A 26,169-nucleotide genomic window follows, 5' to 3' on the forward strand; every position below is an offset into this window, starting at 1 on the left:
TGAATCGGAGGGGGTAGAGTCTGGTGCCGGGGAGGTCGATCAGCAGCGAGTTGCAATAGTCGAGGCGAGAGTGGATGAGGGCAACAGTGAGTGTTTTTAGCGAGTGCACAGTGAGAAAAGAGCGGATTCTTGCGATGTTCTTGAGGTGCAGCTGATATGTTCAGGCCACAGATTGTATGTGGGGGGGGTAAAGGAGAGATCAGAGTTGAATATGACTCCAAGGCAGCGGGCATGCTGTCTGGGAGTTATGGTGGTACCACACACTGAGATGGAGATGTCAGGATGAGGTACAGTGCATATACACACACAGCAGAAGTAGGTCACGTGGCAAAAAGTGTGTAAATTGTGGTTCTTGGCTATGTGCCACATTACCAATACATGCATGATCACCCCTAGGAGTACGTGTACCAGTAGCAAGCTGTGCACTCACACCCATCATGACAGATTTTTATTCACAGGAAGCAAACAAAGATACCTACAGAAAGATTCAACACACACACACACACACACACACGAAAGTGAATTTGTTCTTTAAAACCCCACCTCTACAGACCCCTATGTCCATAGGATTCTGACCCAGGAGACATTGATATGAATTTGACCCGTCTCAGATTTGACCAAGATCATGATATTCCTTGCACAACAGTTTCAGCAGCTGTGCTTGAAAAGGCTAGCCTCTAACAGAATTAAGTGGTTAATAAATGCAAATAAAAACGTAGACGCACGAAAGATAGATGTAGATTTTATTGAATCAGTCACTATTTACAGGTCAAGTTCCAGTTACAGAATTGTTTGTTCTAAATGGAGACAATATTGATCTAGGGAATGCGAGTCGCTATATTTCTAAACATAGGTGATTACTAACAAAAAGTGACCTTCTGTGCAAAGAACTTCAATGCATACTACTGATGTAAAAGCAAAAAAAAAAAAAAAAAAAAGCTCAACTGTATGTTCAGATATTTTGGGAGATTCTTCGCGAGCTTCCGCCTTACTGTAGTGTGCGCTGTTGTAGTGTGCTACAGGTAATTCACTTCGCAGAACTCCACCAGCTCCTCCGCACAACTGTGTGTCCTCGAGGAACAAAAACCTTATTGCAGAACTGTTTTCTGAGTAGTTACGAGGGGTTTAAAAACTTGATTTCCTCTTTGTACAGGCATTATAAATTAATGACCAACAGGTATGAATATTTTCCTTTACACCTTTGGATAAGGGAAGTAGCAATATTTGTGTGAAGAGACAATTACGGAGTCAGTTAATGGAGCTTTACATGCTTCCTTTCTGCCATGTCAATACTACATAATGTGCCTTCTGCATTGGAATTTACAAAGCAACCAAGGGTATTTAAACATCATTCTATGTGCAAACCAAGTATGTTCATAGTGCGTGCTACATTTTTAAATCCAGTGTTCAGCCTCACTGCACTCGATAAATGCACTTATGATACAATTTTTACATAGGTGTAAAGTAGCCAGAGCTTTTTGCTCCTTATACTTTAACTCCTTCATATACGGGAATTTAATTTTAAAAAGTTACAATGTATACATGAACATTATTCAGATGTTGGAAAAAAATACTGGCCGTGCTTGCCGCATAACACGCTGTGTGGGAAGCCAGGAAGTAAAATATCTTTAGGTATTAACCTGTCCACAGCCAAAAAGGGAGAAAATAGCATCACACACTGCAGCATGTTCTTAAGGAATCACTCAGCAAGTTCCTGGCAGAACTAGATTCTGAGCAATGATTTAATCACAGTACTGCCTTTACTTAACTAGTAATCTTATAGCAAAACACCAGTTGCTAATACTAAAACCTACAATTCTGCACAAAATAAAAACAAAACCAAAAACTCTATTAAAGTGACAGGCTTAAGGTAGAGAACAGTCCAGGGGCAGAGGTAACCCACTGTTCGCTCATAGCTGAGAATCAGCGGTGTAAAAACTACTTTGACAAGGAGTCTTATACCAGAGTGGATTCCTTGGGAAGAAGGGTTGAAGGATCCAAAGCACATGGGGGCAAGGTGATCAAGTGGATTTATGCATAGGTTCCACCAGTAATGAGGAGCTCATAGGCCGGATCACGAGTTCTTCTACAGAGCACGATACATGCACATAGCATACCCAGGAGCTAGGACAGAAAGCAAAGACAAATCATTAGTTAAGTTGAGCTAGAGAGACTTTTAGAAAATAAGTAAATAAGTAAACACCTAGATAAGTGTCCAAACAGGTATAAAATGCAAGAATACGGAGATCAAACATATATATATTGGTCATTTGAAGGCAATGTAAGGCCCCCTGCACACAGGCTGAAATTCTGCGGGGGATTTCCCGCAGAGCTTCCGCCTGCGGCCGCAGCCATAGGTTTGCATTAGAAAATGCAATCCTAGGCAGACGGACGTGATTTGTCCGCGCGGAAAACAAACTGCGGCACGCTCTATTTCTGTGCGGGGCTCACAGAGGCCCGCACAGAAAAAGTGGATTATACCCACCTGATAATCAGGTTTCCAGTAGTCTCCACGACAGCACCAATGAGATTGCCTCCTCCTGGTAGGACAGGAACATACTGAGAGGTTAAAAGCTCCCCCCCTTCCCCACTTTCCTCAGTGGATTCTAACGAATTGCCGGGGCAGGAGCTAAACTTAAGTTTCTTTCCCTAACCGGGGTTTTTTTATTTTTAAATTTATTATTTTACTTTTATAGGGCGGGAAAGGTACGGGTGCTGTCGTGGAGACTACTGGAAACCTGATTATCAGGTGGGTATAATCCACTTTTTCCCCCAGTCGTCTCCACGACAGCACCAATGAGACGTACCAACTAAAGTTTATTAGGGTGGGATCGCTGCCTAGAGGACTTTGCGGCCGAAGGCCATGTCCTCGTCCTGCTGCACTTTTACCCTATAGTGTTTAGTGAACGTGTGGGGTTTTTTCCAGACTGCGGCCTTGCAAATTTGCTCGACCGAGGCTGAACTGTGTTCGGCCCATGAGGACGCTACTGCCCTTGTGGAATGGGCTTTAAGAGCTAACGGGATCTCCTTCCCGAGGGCCTTATAGGATTCTATGATGGCCAGGCGGATCCACCTGGCTATGGACCTTTTCGCTGCTTTGCTACCCTTATTTGGGCCACTGAACTGGACGAACAGGTTGTCGTCCCGCCTCCAGTGGCTCGTTGTATCTATGTAGGTTAGGACTGCTCTCCTAACGTCCAGGCAGCTTAGGGTTCTTTCCTCCTCGTTTTTTGGGTTGCTGAAGAATGAGGGGATTATTATATCCTGGGACCTATGAAAATCTGACACTACTTTCGGCATAAAGGCCGGGTCTGTTTTAAATATTAGTTTGGTGTCTGCAATTTTCATAAGCGGGTGGCGGATGGACAAGGCCTGTAGTTCGCTAACCCGTCTTGCGGATGTAATGGCTACTAGGAAGATGGTCTTGATTGTAAGCATTCTTATAGGTAGCGCCTCGATCGGTTCGAATGGTACCGCTGTCATGGCCCCTAGAACCCAATTAAGGTTCCAGTCTGGGAACCGGTTTATGGGCCTAGGGCGTAATCTAGCTGCTGCTGTTAGGAACCTGTGGACCCATCTATCGTCTGCGAATTTTGTGTCGCAGATAGCGCTAAGGGCTGAAACTTGGACTTTTAGGGTGCTCGGGGAGAGGCCCATCTCTAAGCCCTCCTGCAGGAATTCTAAGATTAGCGGAGTGTCGGGGATAGAATCCCCGCGATCCCTTCCCTGTCTCCATGAGGAAAACTTTCTCCAGACCTTCTGGTAGATCAGGTGGGTCGTCTTTTTCCTACTGGACATTAGGGTTTCTACTACTTTCTCTGAGAATCCTTTCTTTCTTAGCGAGGATTCCTCAAGAGCCATGCCGTTAAATGGAGTTTGTCTAGGCTGGGGTGGTTCAGTGGCCCCTGCGATAGAAGATCCGTCCAGGTAGGGAAGGTGACTGGGTCCTGGACGCTCAGTGTTGTCAGAAGACCGAACCAGCTTCTTTTCGGCCAGAAGGGGGTCACTAGGATTAGCGTGCATCCCTGGGTTCTGAAGTGCTGTAAAACCCTGGGGATTAGTGGTATGGGAGGAAAGGCGTAGGCCAGTCCTTGTCCCCAGTCCTGGCCTAGGGCGTCTACCGCTATCGGACGATCTCCTGGCCGGAGGGAGAAAAAGTTGCCTACTTTTGTGTTCTCCCTGGTTGCGAAGAGGTCCAACTGTGGGGTCCCCCACCGGTTGGTTAAGATTCTGAATGCCTCTGGGGAGAGGGACCACTCTCCTGGGTCTATCTGCTTCCTGCTGAGGAAGTCTGCTTTTTCGTTTAGTGTCCCCTTTAAGTGGGTTGCCGTGATCGAGAGGATCCGGCCCTCCGCCCAGTGAAAGATTTTCTGTGCGATGCTTTGCAGTGGGGGGAGATCTTGTGCCCCCTTGGTGTCGTATGTGAGCGACCGCGGTGACATTGTCTGACAGTATTTTTATGTGTTGGTTCTGTAGCGAGTTGCCCAACTGCTGTAGAACCTGCCAAACTGCCTGTAGTTCTCTGAAATTTGAGGACTGTTCTTTTATCCTCTGAGGCCAGGGACCCTGAAAGAATTGGTTCCCCACATGCGCTCCCCATCCACAGGCGCTTGCGTCTGTTGTGATGTGGATGGCTGGGTTTTGTAGCCAGTGAACCCCTCTCCGCAGGTTCTCTGGGGATGTCCACCAACGCAGGGATGTTTTTGCCCTGTTTGGGATGTACATCCTTGCCCCTAACGAGGACTGCCTTTTGTCCCACGAGGATAGGACTACGGCCTGCAGGGCTCTGGTGTGGGCCTAGGCCCATGCTACTCCTGGGATGCATGATGTCAAGCTCCCCAGGAGAGACATTGCCTCCCGAATTGTGCAGAATCGTCTTCGTAGGAAGGTTTTGACTATTCTGCGGATTTTTTGTATTCTCTCCTCGGGAAGGTAGGAGCATTGCGATTCTGAGTCGAGAGTTATTCCCAGAAACGTCTTCTGCTTGCCGGGATCTAGGCTGGATTTTTCCCAGTTTATAATCCATCCCAGTGATTGGAGAAGTTGTAGCACTGTCTCCAGGTGTTTGGTTAGGAGTTTTTTGGACTCTGCTATTAATAGAATATCGTCCAGGTACGGTACTACTAGGATCGATTTTTCTCTCAAGTGGGCGGCTACCTCCGCCATAATCTTGGTAAAGATTCTGGGAGCTGAGGATATCCCGAAGGGCAGGCATCTGAACTGGTGGTGCTCTATTCTTCTGCCCATGTCCACTGCGAACCGCAGGTATTTCTGTGAATCTTTGTGGATCGGGATGTGAAAATAAGCGTCCTTTAGATCGATGGACGCCATGTAGGCTCCTCTGGGGATCAACTTTATTGTCGAGGAGATGGTTTCCATTTTGAATCTCCTGTATCGGACGCAGGTGTTCAGGTCTTTCAGGTTTATTATCGTCCGGTGTTTCCCGCCGGGTTTTTTTACTAAAAAGAGCCTGGAGTAATAGAATTTTATCTAGGTCCGGTCCGAATAGAAATTGGCCGTAGAATGGGAGGGCACACAATTTGTTTTTCGAGGCCAGGTCGCCTGACCATGATCTCAGCCATAACACCCTTCTGGCTGAGTTAGAGCGGGCTGTGGCTTTTGCTGAGAGTTTGACGGTCTCGGCCGCGGCGTCCGCTAGGAAGTTAGTGGCCATGCGCAAGATGGGAAGGGAGCTAAGGATCTGATCCCTCGGTGTTTTGTTGGTCAGGTGTAGTTCCAGCTGCTCTAACCATACCCCCAGGGTCCGCGCCACGCAAGTGGCTGCGATCCCTGGCCTAAGGATGTTTGCCGCTGCCTCCCATGATTTCTTTAGGAGTCCCTCTGCCTTGCGATCCATGGGGTCTTTTAGCTGTGCGGCATCCTCAAAGGGAAGAGTCGTCCTCTTGGCTACCTTGGCCACCGGGACGTCTACCTTAGGTATTTCGTCCCAGCTTGCGCAAGCTTCCTCCTCCAGGGGGTATCTCCTTTTTACGCCTCGAGCGGAGAAGGAACCTGCGTCTGGTTTACTCCACTCTCTCTGAATTATTTTAGAGATGTTTTTGTGGACCGGGAAGGTATGTTTACGCCTCTCCCCGAGTCCACTGAATATCTCATCCTGTCGGGTCCGCGGCTCTCTGGGCTGTTCTATTTTTAACGTAGCCCTGACCGATTTAATTAGTTCCGTCAACTCGTCTTGATGGAACAAATATTTCCTGTAGTCCTCCTCCTCTGAGGACTCCTCGGCCGCCTGTTCCTCTTGCTCTGATCCGATGGAATTCTCAGAATCAGAAGGCTCCTCGGGAACATACGCCTTTCTTTGGCGTTTTGCTGGCGGTGCCGGCAGTGACGTTAGAGCTGATCGCACCTCCTCCTTCACCAGCTTCCTAATGTCATCCAGGAATCCCCCCCGATTCCTCTCTGACTAGCCTAGCCACGCATGCCTTGCATAGAGGCCTCTGATACGTGGCTGGCAGTCTCGTCCCGCATTCCACGCACTTTCGCAGTTTTGTTCTGGGGGGGATGTCTTTTTTATCCCCCTGACAAACAAAGCATTTTTGCGGGTAAACATGCAATTTTTCCATACACAACATACTGGATATTTGCATTGTATTTTTGCCGCACTGGCTACTTACGGCCGCTGAGGCTGAGGTTTCAGCTGTCTCTGGGGCTGGAGCACTCATCTTTATACCAGTGCTGCAGACACCCTGCGACCTGTAGTGCTGGTGTTCTGGCTTCTCTCAGGTTCCTATTTGAATTTTCGCGCTCCTGCGCTAAGCCCCGCCCCCTCCGCTCCTAATGCAGACGCGATGACGTCATCGCGCTGGACGCGAGATGCGGCGCCCCGCCCCCTGCCGTCAAAGGGCTTCCTGGAGCACCGCGCTGTAATTTCTGCCGGAGGACGAGGGGGACTGAGGCTCCCGCTTTGAACCCCCCATGGGCCGCCGCGGGAGGAACCTGGCCCGGGGGTTACCACCCTGATGTGGCGTCCCGAGAGTCGTCTGGCTGCGAAGGGATGACAGGGTGAGCCACTGCCTTCCGATCCGCCTGTATCTTTCGCTGGTTTCTCCACCAGCTCCTCTCATAGATCCTGCCTCCTGGCAGGACAGGAAGACACTGAGGAAAGTGGGGAAGGGGGGGAGCTTTTAACCTCTCAGTATGTTCCTGTCCTACCAGGAGGAGGCAATCTCATTGGTGCTGTCGTGGAGACGACTGGGGGAAATGACACTCGCCAGCCGCTGGCTCCGCTCTGCGCATGCGCCGGCACATCAAAGTGCCGGAGCCGCGGGAGAGGCGAGTGCCACGCTGGTCCCTGCAGGGGCTCGGGTCTGGACCCGCTGCGAGAATTCTTCAATGGTACCATTCAATGTACCATATAATGTACCAAAACTTTAAAAAGTCTAAGTGCAGTGAAATGGAAAAACAAAATTCCACCATCTGAGCGTTTTGTTTCTACGTAGAACACACTGCAACAAAAATGACATGCTAACTTTATTCTATGGGTCAGCACGATTACTACAATACCAAACTCACATAATTGTTTTTGCTGTACTACTATTATTTTTCCTTCAAAGATTTAACTTTTTTTCAATTATCCTCTGTCGCCATCCTGACAGCCATAACTGTATTTTTCCGTCGACCTAGTTGTACAATGGCTCATTTTTTGAGGGACATCCTGTAGTTTGTTGGTACCATTTTGGAATAAATATGACTTTTCATTCGCTTTATATATTTTTTCTTAGAGACGGTCTGTGTGAGGGAGGCGTTAGGGGGTTTACTAGAATTACAAGTTATCCCTTACTGCAAGATAGGAAATAACTTCTCATCGCTGAGACCCCATTGAGGTCAAGGAGGAGACTGAATAAAGTGCTGTTTGTGCAAGCACAGCAGCATTCCATTCGCTTTCCATGGGACTGCCGAGATACCCGATTGGCACCCACTCGGGTATTTCCGTCAGCCCCATTGAAATGAGTGGAAAAATAAATAAAGTTACGCATAGTTTGACGAAATATGTGCAGCCAGCATTCCATTCAGACACCACTGCGGGAGGGGAAGTAACCCCCACAGTGACAAGAGAGCGGGACATTGGAGTCTTGTTCAAGATCAAAAAGGGGTCCCAGCGGCGATAGGGGGTAACTTGAAATTCTGATACAACCCCTTTAAGCTGTGTAGGTTGTAACAATACTCTGCAAGGCAGAAAGTTACTAGAACACAAACTGAACACTAGAAATTCTAAATATTCTCCAAGGTTGGTTCTTCAGTACATCAGCTGTCGATTATGTGAGACCTGCGCTATATAAAGAAGCGGACATTCTGTATAGCCATTAAACAAGATACCAAACCAGTTTTTCAGGTTCCCAAGCTATTTCAGCCGTGCACTAGTCCTTTTAGCACATGAATAGGAAAACTTTTACAAGTTGGTAAAACCCATCAGATTTTCTGACTGCATATTTGCTTAAAGGGCGATAACTAAACTCTTACTGCTTTAAAGTTATGCAAGAATGAAAGTATATCTAAAGCGGGTCAGTTCTGAGAAGTCAGCCATGTACGATTGCCTGCTTTATCTTTTGCCTGATTTTTTAAAGCAGGAAGTACATTTATATTAGATCCTCACTAGTGCATCATCGCTGGTGCTTAATGGAAGGGCCGTCCAGCCAATTATATTAAAGGGGTTGTCTCGCGAAAGCAAGTGGGGTTATACACTTCTGTATGGCCATATTAATGCACTTTGTAATATACATCGTGCATTAAATATGAGCCATACAGAAGTTATTCACTTACCTGCTCCGTTGCTAGCGTCCTCGTCGCCATGGTTCCGTCTAATTTCGGGGTCTTCTTGCTTTTTTAGACGCGCTTGCGCTGTGCGGTCTTCTCCCTTCGGCTCTGCTCGGCAGCATCGGCGTTTTGGCCCCGCCCTCTTGTACGCATCATTGCGTAGCTCCGCCCCCGTCACGTGCCGATTCCAGCCAATCAGGAGGCTGGAACCGTCACACGTCATAGGGCGGAGCTACGCGATGACGCGTACAAGGGGGCGGAGCCAAAACGCCGATGCTGCCGAGCAGAGCCGAAGGGAGAAAACCCATCTGCGCAAGCGCGTCTAAAAAAGCAAGAAGACCCCGAAATTAGACGGAACCATGGCGACGAGGACGCTAGCAACGGAGCAGGTAAGTGAATAACTTCTGTATGGCTCATATTTAATGCACGATGTATATTACAAAGTGCATTAATATGGCCATACAGAAGTGTATAACCCCACTTGATTTCGCGAGACAACCCCTTTAAGGGCTCGAGGAAAGAGTGATCAAAGTCCACTTTTACTGGGAAAAAAATGATCATTTTAAATTTGAAAGTTTTGCAACTCATCAACCTAAAGTATGCAAGGAAATGGATTTCTGAACACATACATGCAGGGAACATTTCTAAAGCGGAAAACATGGTGGAAAGTTGTATCTTAAAAAAATAAATAAAATGTATCTCTCCTTGAGGCGGCTTCCATACAGCAGGAAAAAATAAACGCACGGAAAAACTGTGGAAGACTCCATCTTTGCGCGCTTTTCAATGGGACAGGAACACACATTGCACGGAAATGTGATGCGAGGTTTCCCATTGAAAGCTGGAGGATCTCAACCTCAAAAGAAACTGCATCACTCCCATGGGGACATCGCACGATATCGAGAGCGTGCAGTGTTTCACAGCTCGATGTCGCGACCGGCCATGTGTAACTAGCCTTAATCATCTAGAACATTGCCTGACTGAGGCAACTAACCATGGTATTCCGTTGGCAAAAACTATTGAAGTCTGCAAATCAATTTGTCCAGATGTAATGGGAGGAAAGTAGATGGCAGATTATTCAATATTTCAACATCTTTGGAATTAAGTTTTGTGAGTTTTGAGAAAGTCAAGGGTTGACATTGCGATGCTGCATACTATGGGGTGCTACCGACATTTTTTCATTGCCCTTATTTTATGCGAAAAGGACATTGGCCCAGGAACAATGGATATAAAATGCTTCATTTTTTAACATGTCATGTTTTCACTAAGCCATGTGAAATGGATTTAGTTGGGTTTTAACTTCGCTTCGGAAAACACTTTCAACCAACTGGATCAATACCTTTTGGTTCACTAAACGAAAACGCTTCCTGCATTACTTATTAATCATGCACAAGTCATGGTACTGGGCGCTGTGATAGGTTTAAGAAAAGATGTATTTGTGTGACTGGACCTTGATCATTCTTGCTGCAATGGCAGTGGACTCTGATCATTCTTTCAACCACATTTTCTTAGCAGATCTGGAATGAACTATGATATTATTTTTCATTTACCTGCCTTTACCAACGCATTCTACAATATTAAATCGACAAAGCATACCCCAATTGTTGTTTTTCCAAAAGACCTTATGTTTAGAGAAATCCACAACATTTTGTCAAATTGATACTTAAAATATGATTCTTATGCTGCCAGAGTAGATAAGCAGTGCAGCCAGGTCACACAGAACTAGATAAGCCACAGCTCACCACTTAGTCGTTACAGGCTAAAATACACAAAGACTGATGGTCCTTTTACACGGGCTGACAGTCTTTCATATGACTGCACGAGTGCCGTCGTCACCACTAAAGTAGTCAGCGCTTGTGCAGAGCGTTTACACAGAAAGACTTGCTTCTGAATTTCGGCTTTCTCGTCCGCTTCTTGCTCAGCGCTTCACCTCCTATGGGAAGCGTTGAGCGTTTACATAGGAATGTGATTATCTTCTGAAAAGTGTTCACATATAGTATGAAAATATGACTGCTTGTATGTTCTACCTGAAAATATGATGAAGCCTTCCAGCATAATGTTCAGCAATCTGCCACCTCGGGACAGACAAAGGCTTCTCAAATAAGTTCTATTTATTCCCAAACATCTTAAATGTACCACAATTATGTATGCACAGCATAAAGAACATCTTACCTGTATGGCAGCAAATGCTAGTGCGGCCCATATTACATACATCATTATTTCTTGCAGTTTTTCTACCACCAGTGCCTCACAGCCCTAGAAGAACACACAAAAAATAGATTTATAGCTTTGCAAGAATACCAAATTGTATATTAGAGTAACTTCTTTCAAGCATACGAGAAACGGCACTGTGGAAGTTAGAACACTGCTAGCTACGGGAAATCTTACACAAGTGCTCACTCACACGTGGCACATGGGGGCTATGTATTTTTCACCCATATAATATACAGTACACACAGCATATACACATGTACATGCACATTTGTTGCGCATGTTAAATCCCCATAGCCATGCATAAACACATCAAGGTAGGACACGTTGAATTTTTTTTCACGTCGGGAAAAAACAAACAAACAAAAAAAAACAAACCACACACTAACACAGATGTGATTGGCCCAAGAGAAATCAATGAGCTTTTCCCACTGTGTATTATGCGTGTGAAAAATATGCAGGACACAAATCTGTGAGCGAACCCTGAAGGAACAGGCGAAACTAAAAGGGGACAATGTGGTAATATGGCTGGTGTAGGCAGCTTACCTCAGAGTAGAGATCTCCAGGTCTGCTCATGCTGCCTGTACAGTTAAACACACTATCTCGGCAACAACTTAATGGTACACTGTTGTTCTTTGATTTATTAAACCATGGCGTCTTCTCCCAGTCTGAATAGTTGTGAACCCCGCAGCAGTGAAGCTATAAAACAGACAATTCTCCAATTAAAATACAGATACGTATAAATCTCTCTTCCAAAAACATGAGAATAAGATTTACCTGTCTCTGGACATAATCGATGGCTCGACTTGCTGAGTCAGAGGAAGTGCCGTTGTACTGATTGAATACATTTGTAATGCTCTTATCAACTTCATCTTCTACCTTTAGTAATAAAATACAAGGTTTAGGAAGAGCCACATTATTTCTTTAAAGTTTAGTAACTCACGAAATTTACTTTGCAATTCTTTATAATCAAGGGATTTGACAAAAGGCCAAAATTCCACTTACTAGGAGGGCAGTGCGTTTTGGGGGCTCAGATAGTAGTTAGAGTTAGGGCCCTTTTACAGAGAACAATAAGCGTTAAAGCAGGATGTCCAGGATTAGAAAAACATGGCTGTGCTCTTCCAGAACCGCACCACTCGTGTCCTTAAGTTGCGTGTAGTATTGCAGCTCGGTTCCATTGAAGTGAATGAATGCTAAGCTGCAATACTAGAGACAACCAATGGACAAGAGTAGCGCCATTTTAGGAAGAGAGCAGCCAGGGTTTTTTTGTTTAATTTTTTTAAACACCGCACTTTCCCTTTAACTAAGCACCAATGAACAAGATCAGTATTCGTTATTACTGGCTCTTTACACAGGTCGATAAGGGGATAGACGATCATTGAGAAACAAGGAAATCCCCAGAACACGACACAAATAAGCGGCATGCACACATCAGACTTACCTTAGCTCTGTAGATGTATCCAAGAACGACCACAACAACTTCAGTCACAAATACCAAAAGCAAGATGATCACAAACTAAGGAAAGAAAAAGGAGTCATTTTACATAAAACAGAGACTGGTTTTAGAACTACCGGTCACCTGCACAATAAAAACAGAATTAATGAGGAATGATGAACATTTTTCCCCTTGAGAAAGATCCAGCAAAAAGCAGAATCTATGAATAGCAAGCCAAGTTGAAGACAACCTGAGAAGCAGAATGGGCTACAACCCTTAAAAACCCCACCACCACTAATTTTCCCATGGTACTGCTTACAGCGTTCATATTGTGTGGGATTTTTAGATTGGGTGATAAAAGCTCCCATACTCAAGACCCATTTACATGGGACAAATGTTAGGAAAACAATGCCCAACACGCGTCACAGCACATACTCGCTCCTGTGACGCTCACGGAATGGCCAGCAGGAGGCCGGAGATTTCACTTCTCACTCTCCCCTCAGCCCTCTTGATTCACTTAACATAGTTAAGTACTGAACAGCTGCTGTTTACACTGAGCAATCATCCATCATTCAGGATATTAAGCTGCATAAAATCCTGAACGATGATCAGTCAGTGTAAATAGCAGCCGTTCAGTACTGAACGTATGCTGTGTTAAGTGAATGGAGAGGGGCGGGGAGAGTGAGAAGTGAACTCTCCTCCAGCTGCCACGGCCTCGATACTCGCTCCTGTGTAACAGCACGGTAGAGAGTATGTGCAAGGATGAGTGTCGGGCATCATTTGCCCAACATTTGTCCCATGTAAATGGGCCTTTACAGGCAAAGATAATCGTTAAAAAGATTTATCACCTTCATTTACATGTAAATGAACCTCTGGGAGCTGTATGCAGAGAACAGCAGGTGGTCTGTTCTCTGCATTCAGCTCCTTCCTTCTGCGGTGGGGCTGCAAGCTGAATACAATGTAATCGGTGCTTTCTGTGGAGAATACAGCACCATGGACAGCAAACATGTGGTATGCGTTATCTTTTCTCCAGCTGAACAATGGATTTTATGCTCCCCTAAAAATCTTTGTTCAGCCGAAGAGTGAAAGATGGGAGCATTTATACACAACGATTATTGCTCCAATTATGGCTTGAGTGAATTTTGAGCAATAATCGTTGCGTGTAAATAGGCCTCTCCTGTGGGGTGCAGGGGTCGTTAAATGTTTTTGCAGGAAACAGGGTTTAAACTTTTTGAGCTTAAAACCAACTGTAAGGTGGCCGTCAGGCAACAGGTATCCCTCCTCAATCCATCATACACGCTTTGTTAGGTGGGCATTAGAGATGAGCGAACGTACTCGGTAAGGGCGATTTCGCAATCGAGCACCGCGTTTTTCGAGTACTTCACTACTCGGGTGAAAAGTACACGGGCGCGCTGTGGTGCGGGGGGGAGCCCTCTCTCTCTCCCTCTCCCCCCCACTCCCCGCTGCAACCCCCCCGCTCACCCACAGCGCACCCGTGTACTTTTCACTCGAGTACTGAAGTACTCGAAAATGGCGGTACTCGATCGAGTAATTACTCGAAACGAGTACGTTCGCTCATCTCTAGTGGGCACTTGTTCTCAGATTACAAGGCTCACAGACATTTTTTGGGCCGTGCAATTCCAAGAATAGCTATACAAATTATGCTATACACAAGCCAGTTTTCACACAGACTAATGCATGTCCACGGACAAAAGTAAGGCATTCTACGTGCAGGATCCATGTACTATCCAATTTGAGTTGAAGCTCCGAGTTCCACAGGCACAACTCACAGGTATGGCCATGTAAATCTAGCCTTAAGGCCCTCTTACACACAATGATGATTGCTAAAAATTCGTTAAAACAAGCGAAAGTGAGCGATAATTGTTCACTTGTCGTTCGTGGTTGTTTAAACTGACTTTGCAGTTAGCTAAAGAAAAATACCTTGTTGGCTCGCTGGCTTCTCATCCTGTGTAAAAGCTCTTTGCTCAGCACTTCCCATAGGAGGTGAAGCGCTGAACGAGAAGCTGATGAAAAGCCCACGAGCCGCCAGCAGGACTTTCAGTTTGAATGGTCCACACGCGCCGACGACCTTAGCGGTGACGACAGCACTCATGCAGTCACTGAAAAGACTATCGGCTTGCGTAAAAGGGGTGCCTCACCTGAGAACAAGGTACCGGCCATGATGAAATCCAATATGACATCTGCCGACGGGATAATTGAGACACTAATGTCTATCGGCACCTTTAGTGCATTTTTGCACAGGCCGATCTAGGAGTTTGAATAAGCACATATGATAATCATCGCTTGCTTGCCCATCCTTTTCATGGGCCGATTTACACTATGTGGCAATCGCTGTCAGCAGCACACCCCTCAGTTACACGGGGTTGATGTGCTGCCAGCAACAATCATTTTTTTAAGCTGAACAAAGGATGCAAATCAGACGAACGAGTATTTGTGGGTTTGTCAGCTGATGGGGAGCAGCTTCACACGACCAGATGATCAGGCAAACGAGCCTGATAGCAGGCACCAGAACAGTTGATTGATTGGGGGCCTTAGCCATGCACTCCAGCCGATCAGCTGTTTATGACCTATCCCGACTATAGGTCATCAATAAAAATTGCCTGGAAACTCCTTTAGGCCCCGTCCACAGGGGAGGCGGAATATCACTGGTGATATTCCGCTGGCAGGGAGAAGGGGAGAGAACTGACAGTTCTCTGCGGTGATCCTATCAGACAGATAGGCTTACCCCGAAGAATCGCGACATGCCGCGATTTGGATCCTGCGAGTGGAAAATCGCTATGATTCTCTGCTTGTGGACAGGGGGCTGCGCTTTCCATAGCAACACTATGGAAAGTGTGCACTGCGTTACTCACGGCCGGATTATCAGTGCGAGTAACGCAATGCACTATCATCCATGGACAGGAGCCCTAAAACTGGAAGTTACTTAAGCGTGCCAAACGACTGCCGCTTTATGTGAAGAGACGGGACAGTAGGTAATAGACACTTACCGTAGCTAGACCACAGCGACTTTCACGGATTGTAGCACAACAACCAATCAAGCCTATGATGAACAGGAGGGCTCCAGCAGCTATTATTACTACCCCAGGTATCAGGGTGTAGATATCTTCGAAGAAGTGGTCATAATCATCGTACGTGATGAAGACATAGGCCCCCACATAACACAGGATGCCTGCTGCAGCCTGGAACGAAAAACAGAGTTAGCCATCTTCTCTGCACATAACTAGTCACCTGTCAATCCATCCCTCCCTGTGATACGAACGGCTCGCCTGCAACAAGACTGTGGGGTCATTCGGTTGGGTGTCATGGCAGCCTGGGGCCTAGACATGGCTTAAAAGGGTATTCCAGAAACTAGTCATTTCACGTGTTCACCCATCTACTGGTTAAGTGAAGACCTATACATCGATTCGACCACTAAGACCCCCACGATCTGGAAACTGGGGGTTGCATTTTCCCACCACTCCTCACTTCCAGGTGGCTTCTTCCACCTGCAGTGACAGATTGCGTATGTGCGGCCGCACACCATCCAGACGATTCTCCATTTATTTCAGTGGAGCCGACAGAACTAGCTGAGCGCTTCGTACTCTGGTATCTCCAGCAGTCCCATTGCAAACAAACAGAGTGGCACTGCACATGCGCGACCATTCACCATTTCCTGCTCACTGCAGGGGCTGCAACAAGCCCACAATGAGGGGGAATTGGGACATGGGACCCCAGTGCTCGGATCGGCGGAAGTCCCTGTGGGCAGACCCCGACTGATGTATCAGTTTTCACCTACCCAGTGGATGGGTGGAGACTTGAAAATATGTCCAGTTTCTCAAATACCCTCTTTAATAGAATGCCTGTCAAGATACAATACTGAAGTATTGCAGTATACGGTCCAAGCAATTAAACAAATCGCTAGTTCAATTCCTCTATAGGGACAAAAAATGAATAAAAGGTGTAAGAATAAGTTGGTTTTCTTTTAACCATTACAAAAAAACCTTTAACATTTTTTTTTACATTTTAACAAAAACCCTTCAGATGGCTGTTTACAGCCGACACTCCGAGTGGGATATGAAGAACACAGCTGGACGCTGTGTTCTTCATACCCAGCCTATCAGAAAGTGGGATACAGCTGAAACAATAGTATCGGCTATATCCCGCTGTGAATCCCTGATAAGGAGGATCATTGTCTGTCGATTATCAAAAATTTTGGGCAATAATCATTGTGTCTAAATGGGTCTTTACACTTTATCATCCTTATTTGCATGTAAGAGGGCCTCCAGGAGTTGTTTGCAGAGCCCATGGGGTGTTTAAACACACACCCAGCTGTGCAAACAGCTGCATTGTTTTGCTCCTGGGTGCCAGCAGATTGCATTGCATTGTTCTCCTCATGGTCTATTGAGAGATAAATGTGTTTGCCTTATCTCTTGGTGGCTGAACGATTGATTGTAAGTCAGGCCTCATGCCCAAGGCCGTGACGGACTCCGCCAACGGAATATCGCAGCGGAGACAGTCATGGCACCCCCTTCCCCCACGGAATATCACAGTGGAGTCCTGTCACGGCGCTCCCTTCCCCTCCCCAGCAGAATATCGTACCGGAGTCCCATAACGGTAACCCCCTCCCCCCGCAGAATATTGCAGAGTGCGTTTTTCCGTGGCAATTAGAACATGCTGCGTTTTTTTTCACGCTGTGGAATTCCGCAGTAGAATTCCGCAGCGTGAACATTGAGCTATTAGGTTTAATAGAACCTAATAGCTGCGCGATTTCCATCACGTTTCATGTGGCAGAAATCTGTTCGTGGGCATTGGCCCTTAACCTTAAAATCATTGTTCAAACGAAAATTACACAATGCCCGCGTTTACATGCAACGATTATCGCTCATTTTCGGCCGTTTGAACAAGTTTCGAGCAATAATTGTTGTGTAAAAGGGCCTTAAGTTGTGTCCTTTCCACTTCAAACTTATAATGTATTGAAAATCGTTAAAAAAATTCTATGATACCACTGAAAACTACAACCCATCCAGTCGAAAAGCATGCCCTCAGGTAGTTGTGTCGCCCAACTAGAAAAATGTATATTTTTTATTTATTTATTTATTTTTTAAAGCAGGAATGAAAAAATAAATATGGGGGAAAAAACTGCTACAACAGCAGGAAGGAAATAAGTTACAGGAAAGTCCTAAAGTAAGCATCTGTGAAATGTATCTAATCAGCAATTAAGTCTCTATTGTTTGTGCTTTGTCATTTTCTTGAGCTGAATTTGGCTGGGAGCCTTAAGAGGGATCTTCACAAGTGTCCGAGCCGATCCAGTCAACAGTAGATGGTTGTTCTAGTTGTGTCGCATCCTCTAGGTGTATAGGCTAGTGATCAGCAGCTCTCAGGATCTACACTTATAGGACACAACCTATGGCCCGTTTAGATGCAAGTGTGGCCAAACGACTGGATGAATGAGAATCACGAGGATCATCGTTTAGTTTCAGCTGGCATACAACCAGCACCGCCTCAGGCACTTATCGGGCCGTTTAACTACTGATCGTTCCGTGCACCACAGTCCTACGTGAAACACTGAAAGAGAATCATACAGTTCAAACACGCTGCCCGGGCGCAGATGAGCTGGTGAGGACGTCATCAGCTCATCCACTTGGGCAAGTGGGAATCACGAGGTTCTCGGCCTGTGTAAAAGGGGCATACGGGCATGTTCAGAGGACTTTGAGGTAGGCTACTGATTGATTTCATCGCCAGTGGCTTTAAAGCTAGGAGAAGACCTTAAGTTGATCAACCATCAGCCCCCAGCTGTTCCCATGGAGCCACCAGCAGGAGTACAGGAGCTGTCCCACTGATAGATACAGATATCCATCACGGATGGGGAAAAGGATGAAAGGGGGGGGGGGGAAGGATGAAGGGGGGGGGGGGGGAAGGATGAAGGGGGGGGGGGGGGAAGGATGAAGGGGGGGGGGGGAAGGATGAAGGGGGGGGGGGGGAAGGATGAAGGGGGGGGGGGGAAGGATGAAGGGGGGGGGGGGAATCCAGTGTAGGTTGTATTCATACGGATATTGGTGCTTTTAGACACAACGAGAATCACTCAAAATTGCTCAAAGCCGTCTTTTGAGCGATTCTCGTCTGTCTAAATGCAGAGACATCTTGCAGTTTTCGTGCATGAGTCTCTGATCGCTGAATTCTAGCTTGCAAGAACTGAGTGATCAGCTGTTCTCAGCAGAGCAGGCTGTTATCAGCAGGCTGCACTGATAAGATTCTCTCTGCCTGTGTCCTGCTGTGAGTTCACAGCGAGGCATGCAGAGAACACTACAGCTGTTTGTTTATGCAAAGCAAAGATGATTGTTAAAAACTATCACTCAAACTGTTGTTTCAGCGATCATGTGTCAGTGTAAATGGGGCTTAAGTTTCACTCACCAGTTCTGCCTGATTGCCAGAAGGGCAGAACTCACGAGAAAATAATCCATTCATTTGAATGAGTTAATATGCACTTTTCTCTCAGATCGATAGTCCAAGATAAGAGGCAAAAAATAAAATAAGAATCGCAGCATGTCCAATCTTTAGGTGATCCCTGTTATAGAATTGCCCTTTATTTGCTACATCAGTGAAGGGGGAGTATTGCACCCACATGCCAAGTGGCACACAAGTGTGATGCTTACTGGAATCCACATGAGAATTATTTTCACACACATACATACAGATGCGAATTGAGTGATTTTACCATTTTACCCACTCGCCCATGTTATACCAGTCTGAGGTGGGGGAGGGAACACTAAGGATCCTGGGGGCGGAACTGAGCAACAACGGGCGGACCCCATTAACTATAATGGGGGTCCAATTGCTTTCCACTCCGCTTTTGGATGGAAGAACAAGCTCTGCATGCAGCACTTTCTCTTCTGGCATTCTCAGCCAGACCAGCAGCGGCACGGGCGGGTGGCACCAACACAGGCGCGGCACCGGCCTTAGTTTTTTACTTTATGCTCAAAGTATGTGCTGGAAAAGCTCCTCCCAGAGAACACAGCGAGTCCTACCGTAAGCCCCGATGCGGCCAGCACTACCGTTTCTGTATTACAGCGTGGGGGTCAGCTGTGCACACCTATAGAACAGAACAGTGAACGGACCCCGCTAGTACATCACATGGCCCATCCAACAGATTCTGGACATGGGGTGTAACGCACCGCCTCACCCTCCTACCAGTTCCCATAAAGTTGCACTGCGAGAAATCTAACGAGCCATGTTGGCCATTTTGGGTTGAGCGCCATTTGAAAAACGAATGCGCGTTCACCGTGGCAGTCGGCCAGACGTGCGATTGGTCAGGCTGGAGCGTTTCATCCTCAGGCCTCTTTCACACGGGCAACGTGATTTTTGGACGCCCTTATCGCTGCCGAAAATCACATGACCAGGAGAAAGCCGCGGCTAAACCTCTCGTTTTCGTGAGAACAAGCGCCCTGGAGTCCATCGCTTCAGATGGCGCAATTGTAAGCTGGCATTTTATTGCGGCAAAATAGCCACAATCTAACGCTGGTGTGAAAGCCTTCAGGAGAACCGCGTGCGGCCGGCTGTTACCCCACGGCTGCGCCCGGCCATACCTTTTAGGGCAATGTTCACATGTGGGGGAATTGGTGCGGATTTTGACAGAGATCCGCAGCAGACCGCACCCTTCAACTGAAAGGGCGAAGGTAACTGTAAATCTGCGCCAAATCCACAGTGCAAAATATGTTGCAGATCAGCACCAAAACCGACCATGTATGAATACCCCCTTAGGCCGCGTTCACACGGCGCTGATCTGCAACGGATCTGCTGTCGGGATTTTCCCCATGGAAAACCCGCGCCATTTATGGTAGCAGACATTTTCAAAATTTCATCTCCATGCCGAGGGGAAAGAAAAAATAAAATCTGCGAGAACGGCCTTCCGGTGCGGAGTCTGGGCACACAGCGGATGTCTGTTGCCACCGATAGGAGTCGGCTACATACGGCGGATTATGATACAGTGATTGCGCTGTGAACGCTCGGCAGCAGATCCCTCCCCATGAGCCCGCTCTTAGGACGATGGGCTGGAGACGTCCGGAGTTACTACTAATCCGAGAACAGACCGGGAACTCATGGGCTTTTCCGGCTGCTAGATTCTCCATCTAACAATGGGGACATTTCATGGTAAACCGTGGGAGGACCACAGAAAGTTACTAGAAGAGCAGGCGCATCACAGAGAAGAGCCAACATATCCCTCCGCCGTCACCAAGGGTCACGTGTCACACCTGATCCGTGGAGGACGGCTGCAAGTCCCATCACTAGGGCTCCCACCTGGCGCAGTGCCGCACACAAGGGGTTAACGCCACGGCACCAAGGGCAGCCCTCCCCCCTCCCCCCTCCCCCCTCCAACACATGACTTCCCCGCAAGGACCGAGGACACCGGCGGCTCCGCGTCTTACCCAGAAGATGAGGTTCAGGAAGACCAGGACGGTCTTGGAGGAGATCACCTCACACTGCCCCATCTCTCCCAGCTCAAGATGGCGGTCCCGTTGTGTGACGCAGCTCCCGGCTCACGGGCTCCCAGGCAACTGGCTGCCGCCCCTCCCACGGCTACGTCCAACGTAACGTGGTGCCGCCCCTCCCACGGCTACGTGGTGACGTAACGAGGCGCTGCCCCTCCTGACGCACGCTCCTCCATCTCTGTTTAGGGAAACTGTGCACAAGTGCCCAGAGAGCCCCATCTAACTCTGCGCCAGAAACACATCTGTTAGAGGTGTATTCATTATAACACTCTTGGATTACTCCTGGAGTGCTCCAGCAGATGTAACGAGGAAGGCAATGAGCCTGTACCCCGCACTGTGGGAAGAATGGAACGTAGCTGGCTGATCATACATGTAAAAACATACTAACCTGACTTGTGGATTATCGGTCACCACTGTGTGAATTGATTTCACAAATGTTTCACCAATACATAGGCTTTAAAAAAAACCAGTTTCTTTTTTTAATTTTTCCGAAACATAAATATTTCTCCTATTATTCAGGTTGTATAACCGCAGCCACAGGCTGCAAGCTAGCATCGCTAATAGAACCTTAACGCTGCGGTCACACAGGGCGGACATCCCGTGGCATGACCGCTGTAGGTCCGCACGGAAACCTGTGCCGTTCGGCGCGTGTTTTGTAGCAGCTTTGTCGCCTGTATTCCGCTGTGGCCATCTCTCCCATAGAGAGGAGAGCGGCCGCTGTGGAAACGGTGATACAATTCACATGTCGCAGCTTTGAATTCCATGCGGCATGTCAACTTCAGCACGACTTGGCCGCAACAACTATTCCGCAGCGCGTGGATGAGATTTTTGCAAATCTCGCTCACTTTGCTGGTTACGCTTGGGCTTAAGATTGTTGATGGAATAACCCATGAGTACCCAGACGACGTCTGATCGAATAGCCTGTGTGTCGCATCAATCTTGAAATATACGACCATCAAGGCTGTATTTATAACAGGACACTTGAAGGCCAGCCGGCATATGCGCAGAGCAGAGCTGGCGCGTCAGCGGTGACATTTCTGTGCGGGCCCCTGCGAGGCTCTCGCAGAAATAGGTCATGCCGCAATTTGTTTACCGCACAAATTTTCACGCGGTCAAATCGTGGCTGTCTGCATAGGATTGCATTATCTAATGCAATCCTATGGCAGCGGGCCGGGTGGAAATTCTGTGGGAAATCTTGCCGCGGAATTTGCGCCCGTGTGCTTGAGGCCTTAACCCCTTCCAATCCACTGTCTGACCTCTGAAGACATTATGATTTAAGGCTGTACAGCTCTGATGTTGGAAGACGTCCGTCTGGGTTCTCTTACTGTATATTGCCAGCCTCTCTGCTGTCGGAGCCTATACAACGTGTCACCTCATGCAGTACTGGCTTTAGCCAGCATATAGCGCTGCTGTATAACGGCAGAAAAAGAGTAAGCCCCCTAGGAAAACCAGGATACAAATTGGATTGGAAAGGGTTAATGTATTATTTCTCTATTCAAAATTCAACAACATTTATGAGAACTGAAAATTCAGTGTCTCTTTAAGTGAACAACTACATTGAACATATCAAAGCTTAAACTAATTTTTTCATGCTTCTAAATAATCATCATTGCAGTTATTGTATCCATTATGATGTCTGTTGAGGATACATTGAACCCCGGCTTTTGCACTGGATGCCGCCATATTTATGATCTGACTCGCAATCCCCCAGAGAGAAACTACTTCTGGCGAACAGACTAGGAGTGGAAGCTCCTTTGCACTCTTTTTGATTAATGTGTATTTGGAAATGAAGACTTTTTATAATTCATTTTTCCTAGCTGGAGATAAAAGAAAGGGATAAGGAGATGTATGTATCTGTTTTTAGGAACCAACAAGTATTAAGTGGGTAAAATGGTCAAAAAAGGCGAGAGCCAATCTGCATTTGGTGAGAGTCCATGCCAAATAAGCACCCACCTCCCTTTACTCTGGGGCCACTCTGGCACACATTATATTTACTCTGAGGCCACTCTCGCACACGTCATATTTACTCTGAGGCCACTCTCGCACACGTCATATTTACTCTGAGGCCACTCTCGCACACGTCATATTTACTCTAAGGCCACTCTCGCACACGTCATATTTACTCTGAGGCCACTCTCGCACACGTCATATTTACTCTGAGGCCACTCTTGCACACGTCATATTTACTCTGAGGCCACTCTCGCACACGTCATATTTACTCTGAGGCCACTCTGGCACACGTCATATTTACTCTGAGGCCACTCTGGCACACGTTATATTTACTCTGAGGCCACTCTCGCACACGTCATATTTACTTTGAGGCCACTCTCGCACACGTCATATAAGACCTCTGGGGGTGATTCCCATGTTTTTTTTTTACTTAACACTTTTCCACTGTAACTGGGGCATCTATGGGAGCCCAAGTTACAGGGGAAAACATCCCCCTGTAGTGACATCAGTCACTAACTGAGCTAATCATGGTTTGCTAGCGATCACTGGGTCGCATAGTGGAACTAACAGTTCCCCTTTCACTTTTTAGTACAGAGCGCTCATTGAGTGTTATGTAGCTTAGAAAGGAGAAGGCAAAAGCAGTTAAAAACCACTTCTACTTTCTCTTCCGGTTTCTTAGCTGTGACTAACAGCGAAGGACCTGACCTGCTCCTGCTGTATTTTTGCTATCAGCTGGGGCTAAAGCCCAGAACCAAGCACCATAAATTTACGGTGCTTGGTCCTTAAAAGATTATGGACGCGACTTTTTTTTTCTTCTTTTTTTCCACCTGTTTTGCCAACTTAAAAACAACAAGTTCTAGTACGGCTTTAAAGAAGGACAAGTGGGTTGATACAACACAATTTATGGTTACATAAAAATAGGTGATATTGCATATATATTTTGTAAACAATTCTTAAATTACATCAATACCCACATCACCAAGAGCCTTGCCGCTTGCAGATGGACGGGTCGGATCCGGCTGCGAGAATTCTCGCAGCGGGACCCGACCCGAGCGTCTGCAGAGAGCAGCGTGACACTCACCTGCTCCCGCGGCCCCGACTCTTTCATGTGCCAGCTGCCGGGCAGCTGGCGCATGCGCAGAGCGGAGCTGGTGGCCGGTGAGTGATGTTTCTGTGCGGGGCTCTGTGAGCCCCGCGCAGAAATAGAACATGCCGCGATTTGTTTGCCGCGCAAGATTTCGCGCGGCCAAATCGCGGCCGTCTGCATAGGATTGCGTTTGTTAACACAATCCTATGGCAGCTTTCAGGGGCTGAAATTCTGCGGGAAATCCCGTTGCGGAATTTCCGCCCATCTGCAGGCGGCCTTATGTATACTTAATCGGCTTTGTGCATCAAGTGGAGAAGCAGCAGTGAAAAATCAGAGAACAGGGGGCCTCTTGGGAACCACACTGTGAGAGGGCATTCCCCATCACAGGTCCAAAATGCTTCTAAAGGTGCATTTACATGGCAAGATGATCGCTCAAAATCAGCTCAAACGGCAGTTTGAGTAACAGTTTTAAGCGATCACTTTGCATAAGCTCTTAAGTAAATTATTAGCTACTTAAGAGCTTATTAGTGTGTAAATGAAGGCTCCCGCTGTATGCAGAAGACAACGTGAGCGCTGTCTTCTGTATGCAGCTGCTTTGTTCTTGGAGCTGTCAACTGGTATCCAGCTGAGAGCTCCAAGTAGGATACCAGCTGAAACAATACTATCAGCAGTATCCCACTGAGAATTCAGGCCGCGGCGCTGATAATGCTCATTGCTGATTTTTACCCTGCTAAAAATTAGTGATGAGCAAATAGTGCACGAAAAGTGCACAATGGCCGTGCGTTTAGACACAACGATTATCACTCAAAAGATGGCTTTTGAGCGAATTTTGAGCGATAATCATTGTGTCTAAATGGGCCTTAACTCTCCAAAACGCTCTGCTGTCTTTTATACTTAGTATGATTTATTGCTTGAATACGTGCATTACAAATATCAATTCATAGAGTTGTGTGTTTGAAAAGGTCACAATCTGAAATGACCATTGCTCAAATAGAACCAGATCAGACAAACAAAAATGATTCTTAAAACAGTGACAGCACTAAGCTCCAAGTATATATAAAGCCCCAGTTCAGTCTTAAGACAATGATAGATTTGCATGACTAATTAGACAATAGAATCAAAAGACTCTATAGACAATGATGGTAGAATTACAAGACAATGGTGATACTCCAGATATTATGTCCAGATAATAACATGGTTCCAGCAAGTCTATAAGGCTCAGTTACACAATCCTTATAATTTACACATTGAACAGTCATGATGGAGGGGTACAAATAGCCAAATATATTTGCACCATACCACCCACCTTTTAAAAAATCATAATTCTTTTATTTATCGATCAACGTAGCTGTTTGTGGGCTGTTTTCTTTGCAGGATGAGTTGCCTTTTTCAGTGGTACTATATAATGTACTGAAATACTTAAAAAAAATTGTAAGTGGAGTGAAATGAAAAAAAAATGAAATTGGGTGTGTCTTGTTTCTACAGTGTACACACTGCAGCAAAAATGACATGATAACATTATTCTGTGGGGCGGTGTGAATACTACGATACCCAATTTATAACGTTTTTGTTTTAGCTGTACTACTTTTCAAATATAAAATTTCTTCGGACTGTCATAAGTTTTTTATTTTTGCATCAACATAGTTCTGTGAGGGCTCATTTTTTTTAGGGGATGGGGGTGTCCTGTAGTTTGTATTGGTACAATTTTGGAGTACATATGACTTTTTGATTGCTTTTTATTACATTTTTTCTTGGAGATGAAGTGAGCAATAAAAAGCGCAATTCTGGTGTTGTTTTTCTTTTTTTTCTGATGACATTCACCATGACAAAGTGTTATTACCTTATTTTTTTATTAACTACTAAAACAAATGTTTACTTTTTTTAGTCCCTGTAGGGGACAAGAATTTGCGATGGTTTGATTACTCCTGCAGTATGATGTAATAGCATTGTATAATATTATACCCCAATCTATCACACCATGTCACAGGCATGGTTTGATAGGCAATCTGCAATGGCAGCCCTGGAGGTTTTCAGACGGCTTCCGCCTGCCATAGCATTCAAATGGCACACTGCGATCTCACTGCAGGGGGCCATTCGGGACCCCTGAACCCTGATTGTGACATTTAACCCCTTGAGTGGCGGGTTTCCTACCACCCTGTCGTGCCCACCAGGGCAGGTTTTTTAAAATGGTCTAATCATTGAATTTCAACTAATTTTGCAGTTGCGTCTCA

The 26,169-nt window shown here is 46.4% G+C and overlaps 2 protein-coding genes across 2 annotated transcripts; both read right to left on the reverse strand.

Moving 5' to 3' along the window:
* Nucleotides 1-726: 726 nt before the first annotated feature.
* On the reverse strand, nt 727-21,003 carry TSPAN3 (tetraspanin 3). The gene is made up of 7 exons (XM_066592263.1): nt 20,839-21,003; nt 15,424-15,615; nt 12,422-12,496; nt 11,758-11,859; nt 11,527-11,679; nt 10,942-11,025; nt 727-2,124 (listed from the first exon to the last, which is right to left on the reverse strand). The coding sequence occupies exons 1-7, from the start codon at nt 20,899-20,901 to the stop codon at nt 2,032-2,034; spliced, it is 762 nt and encodes a 253-aa protein (XP_066448360.1). The 5' UTR covers nt 20,902-21,003; the 3' UTR covers nt 727-2,031.
* On the reverse strand, nt 2,137-26,169 carry LOC136612135 (uncharacterized). The gene is made up of 2 exons (XM_066592262.1): nt 26,060-26,169; nt 2,137-8,154 (listed from the first exon to the last, which is right to left on the reverse strand). Exon 2 carries the CDS (start codon nt 4,723-4,725, stop codon nt 2,839-2,841), a length of 1,887 nt encoding a protein of 628 aa, XP_066448359.1. The 5' UTR covers nt 4,726-8,154; nt 26,060-26,169; the 3' UTR covers nt 2,137-2,838.

Source organism: Eleutherodactylus coqui, chromosome 2 (assembly GCF_035609145.1).
Source record: "Eleutherodactylus coqui strain aEleCoq1 chromosome 2, aEleCoq1.hap1, whole genome shotgun sequence".
Lineage (NCBI taxonomy): Eukaryota > Metazoa > Chordata > Amphibia > Anura > Eleutherodactylidae > Eleutherodactylus > Eleutherodactylus coqui.

Excerpts from the sequence above, each read along its gene's own strand:
- LOC136612135 (XM_066592262.1), bottom strand. The coding sequence starts at position 4,725 with ATGTACATCCCAAACAGGGCAAAAACATCCCTGCGTTGGTGGACATCC.
- TSPAN3 (XM_066592263.1), bottom strand. The coding sequence starts at position 20,901 with ATGGGGCAGTGTGAGGTGATCTCCTCCAAGACCGTCCTGGTCTTCCTG. Across the intron at positions 12,497-15,423 it reads GTCGCTGTGGTCTAGCTACG|TTTGTGATCATCTTGCTTTT; the intron begins GTAAGTGTCTAT and ends TTCTTTCCTTAG. Across the intron at positions 11,680-11,757 it reads TCGATTATGTCCAGAGACAG|CTTCACTGCTGCGGGGTTCA; the intron begins GTAAATCTTATT and ends TCTGTTTTATAG.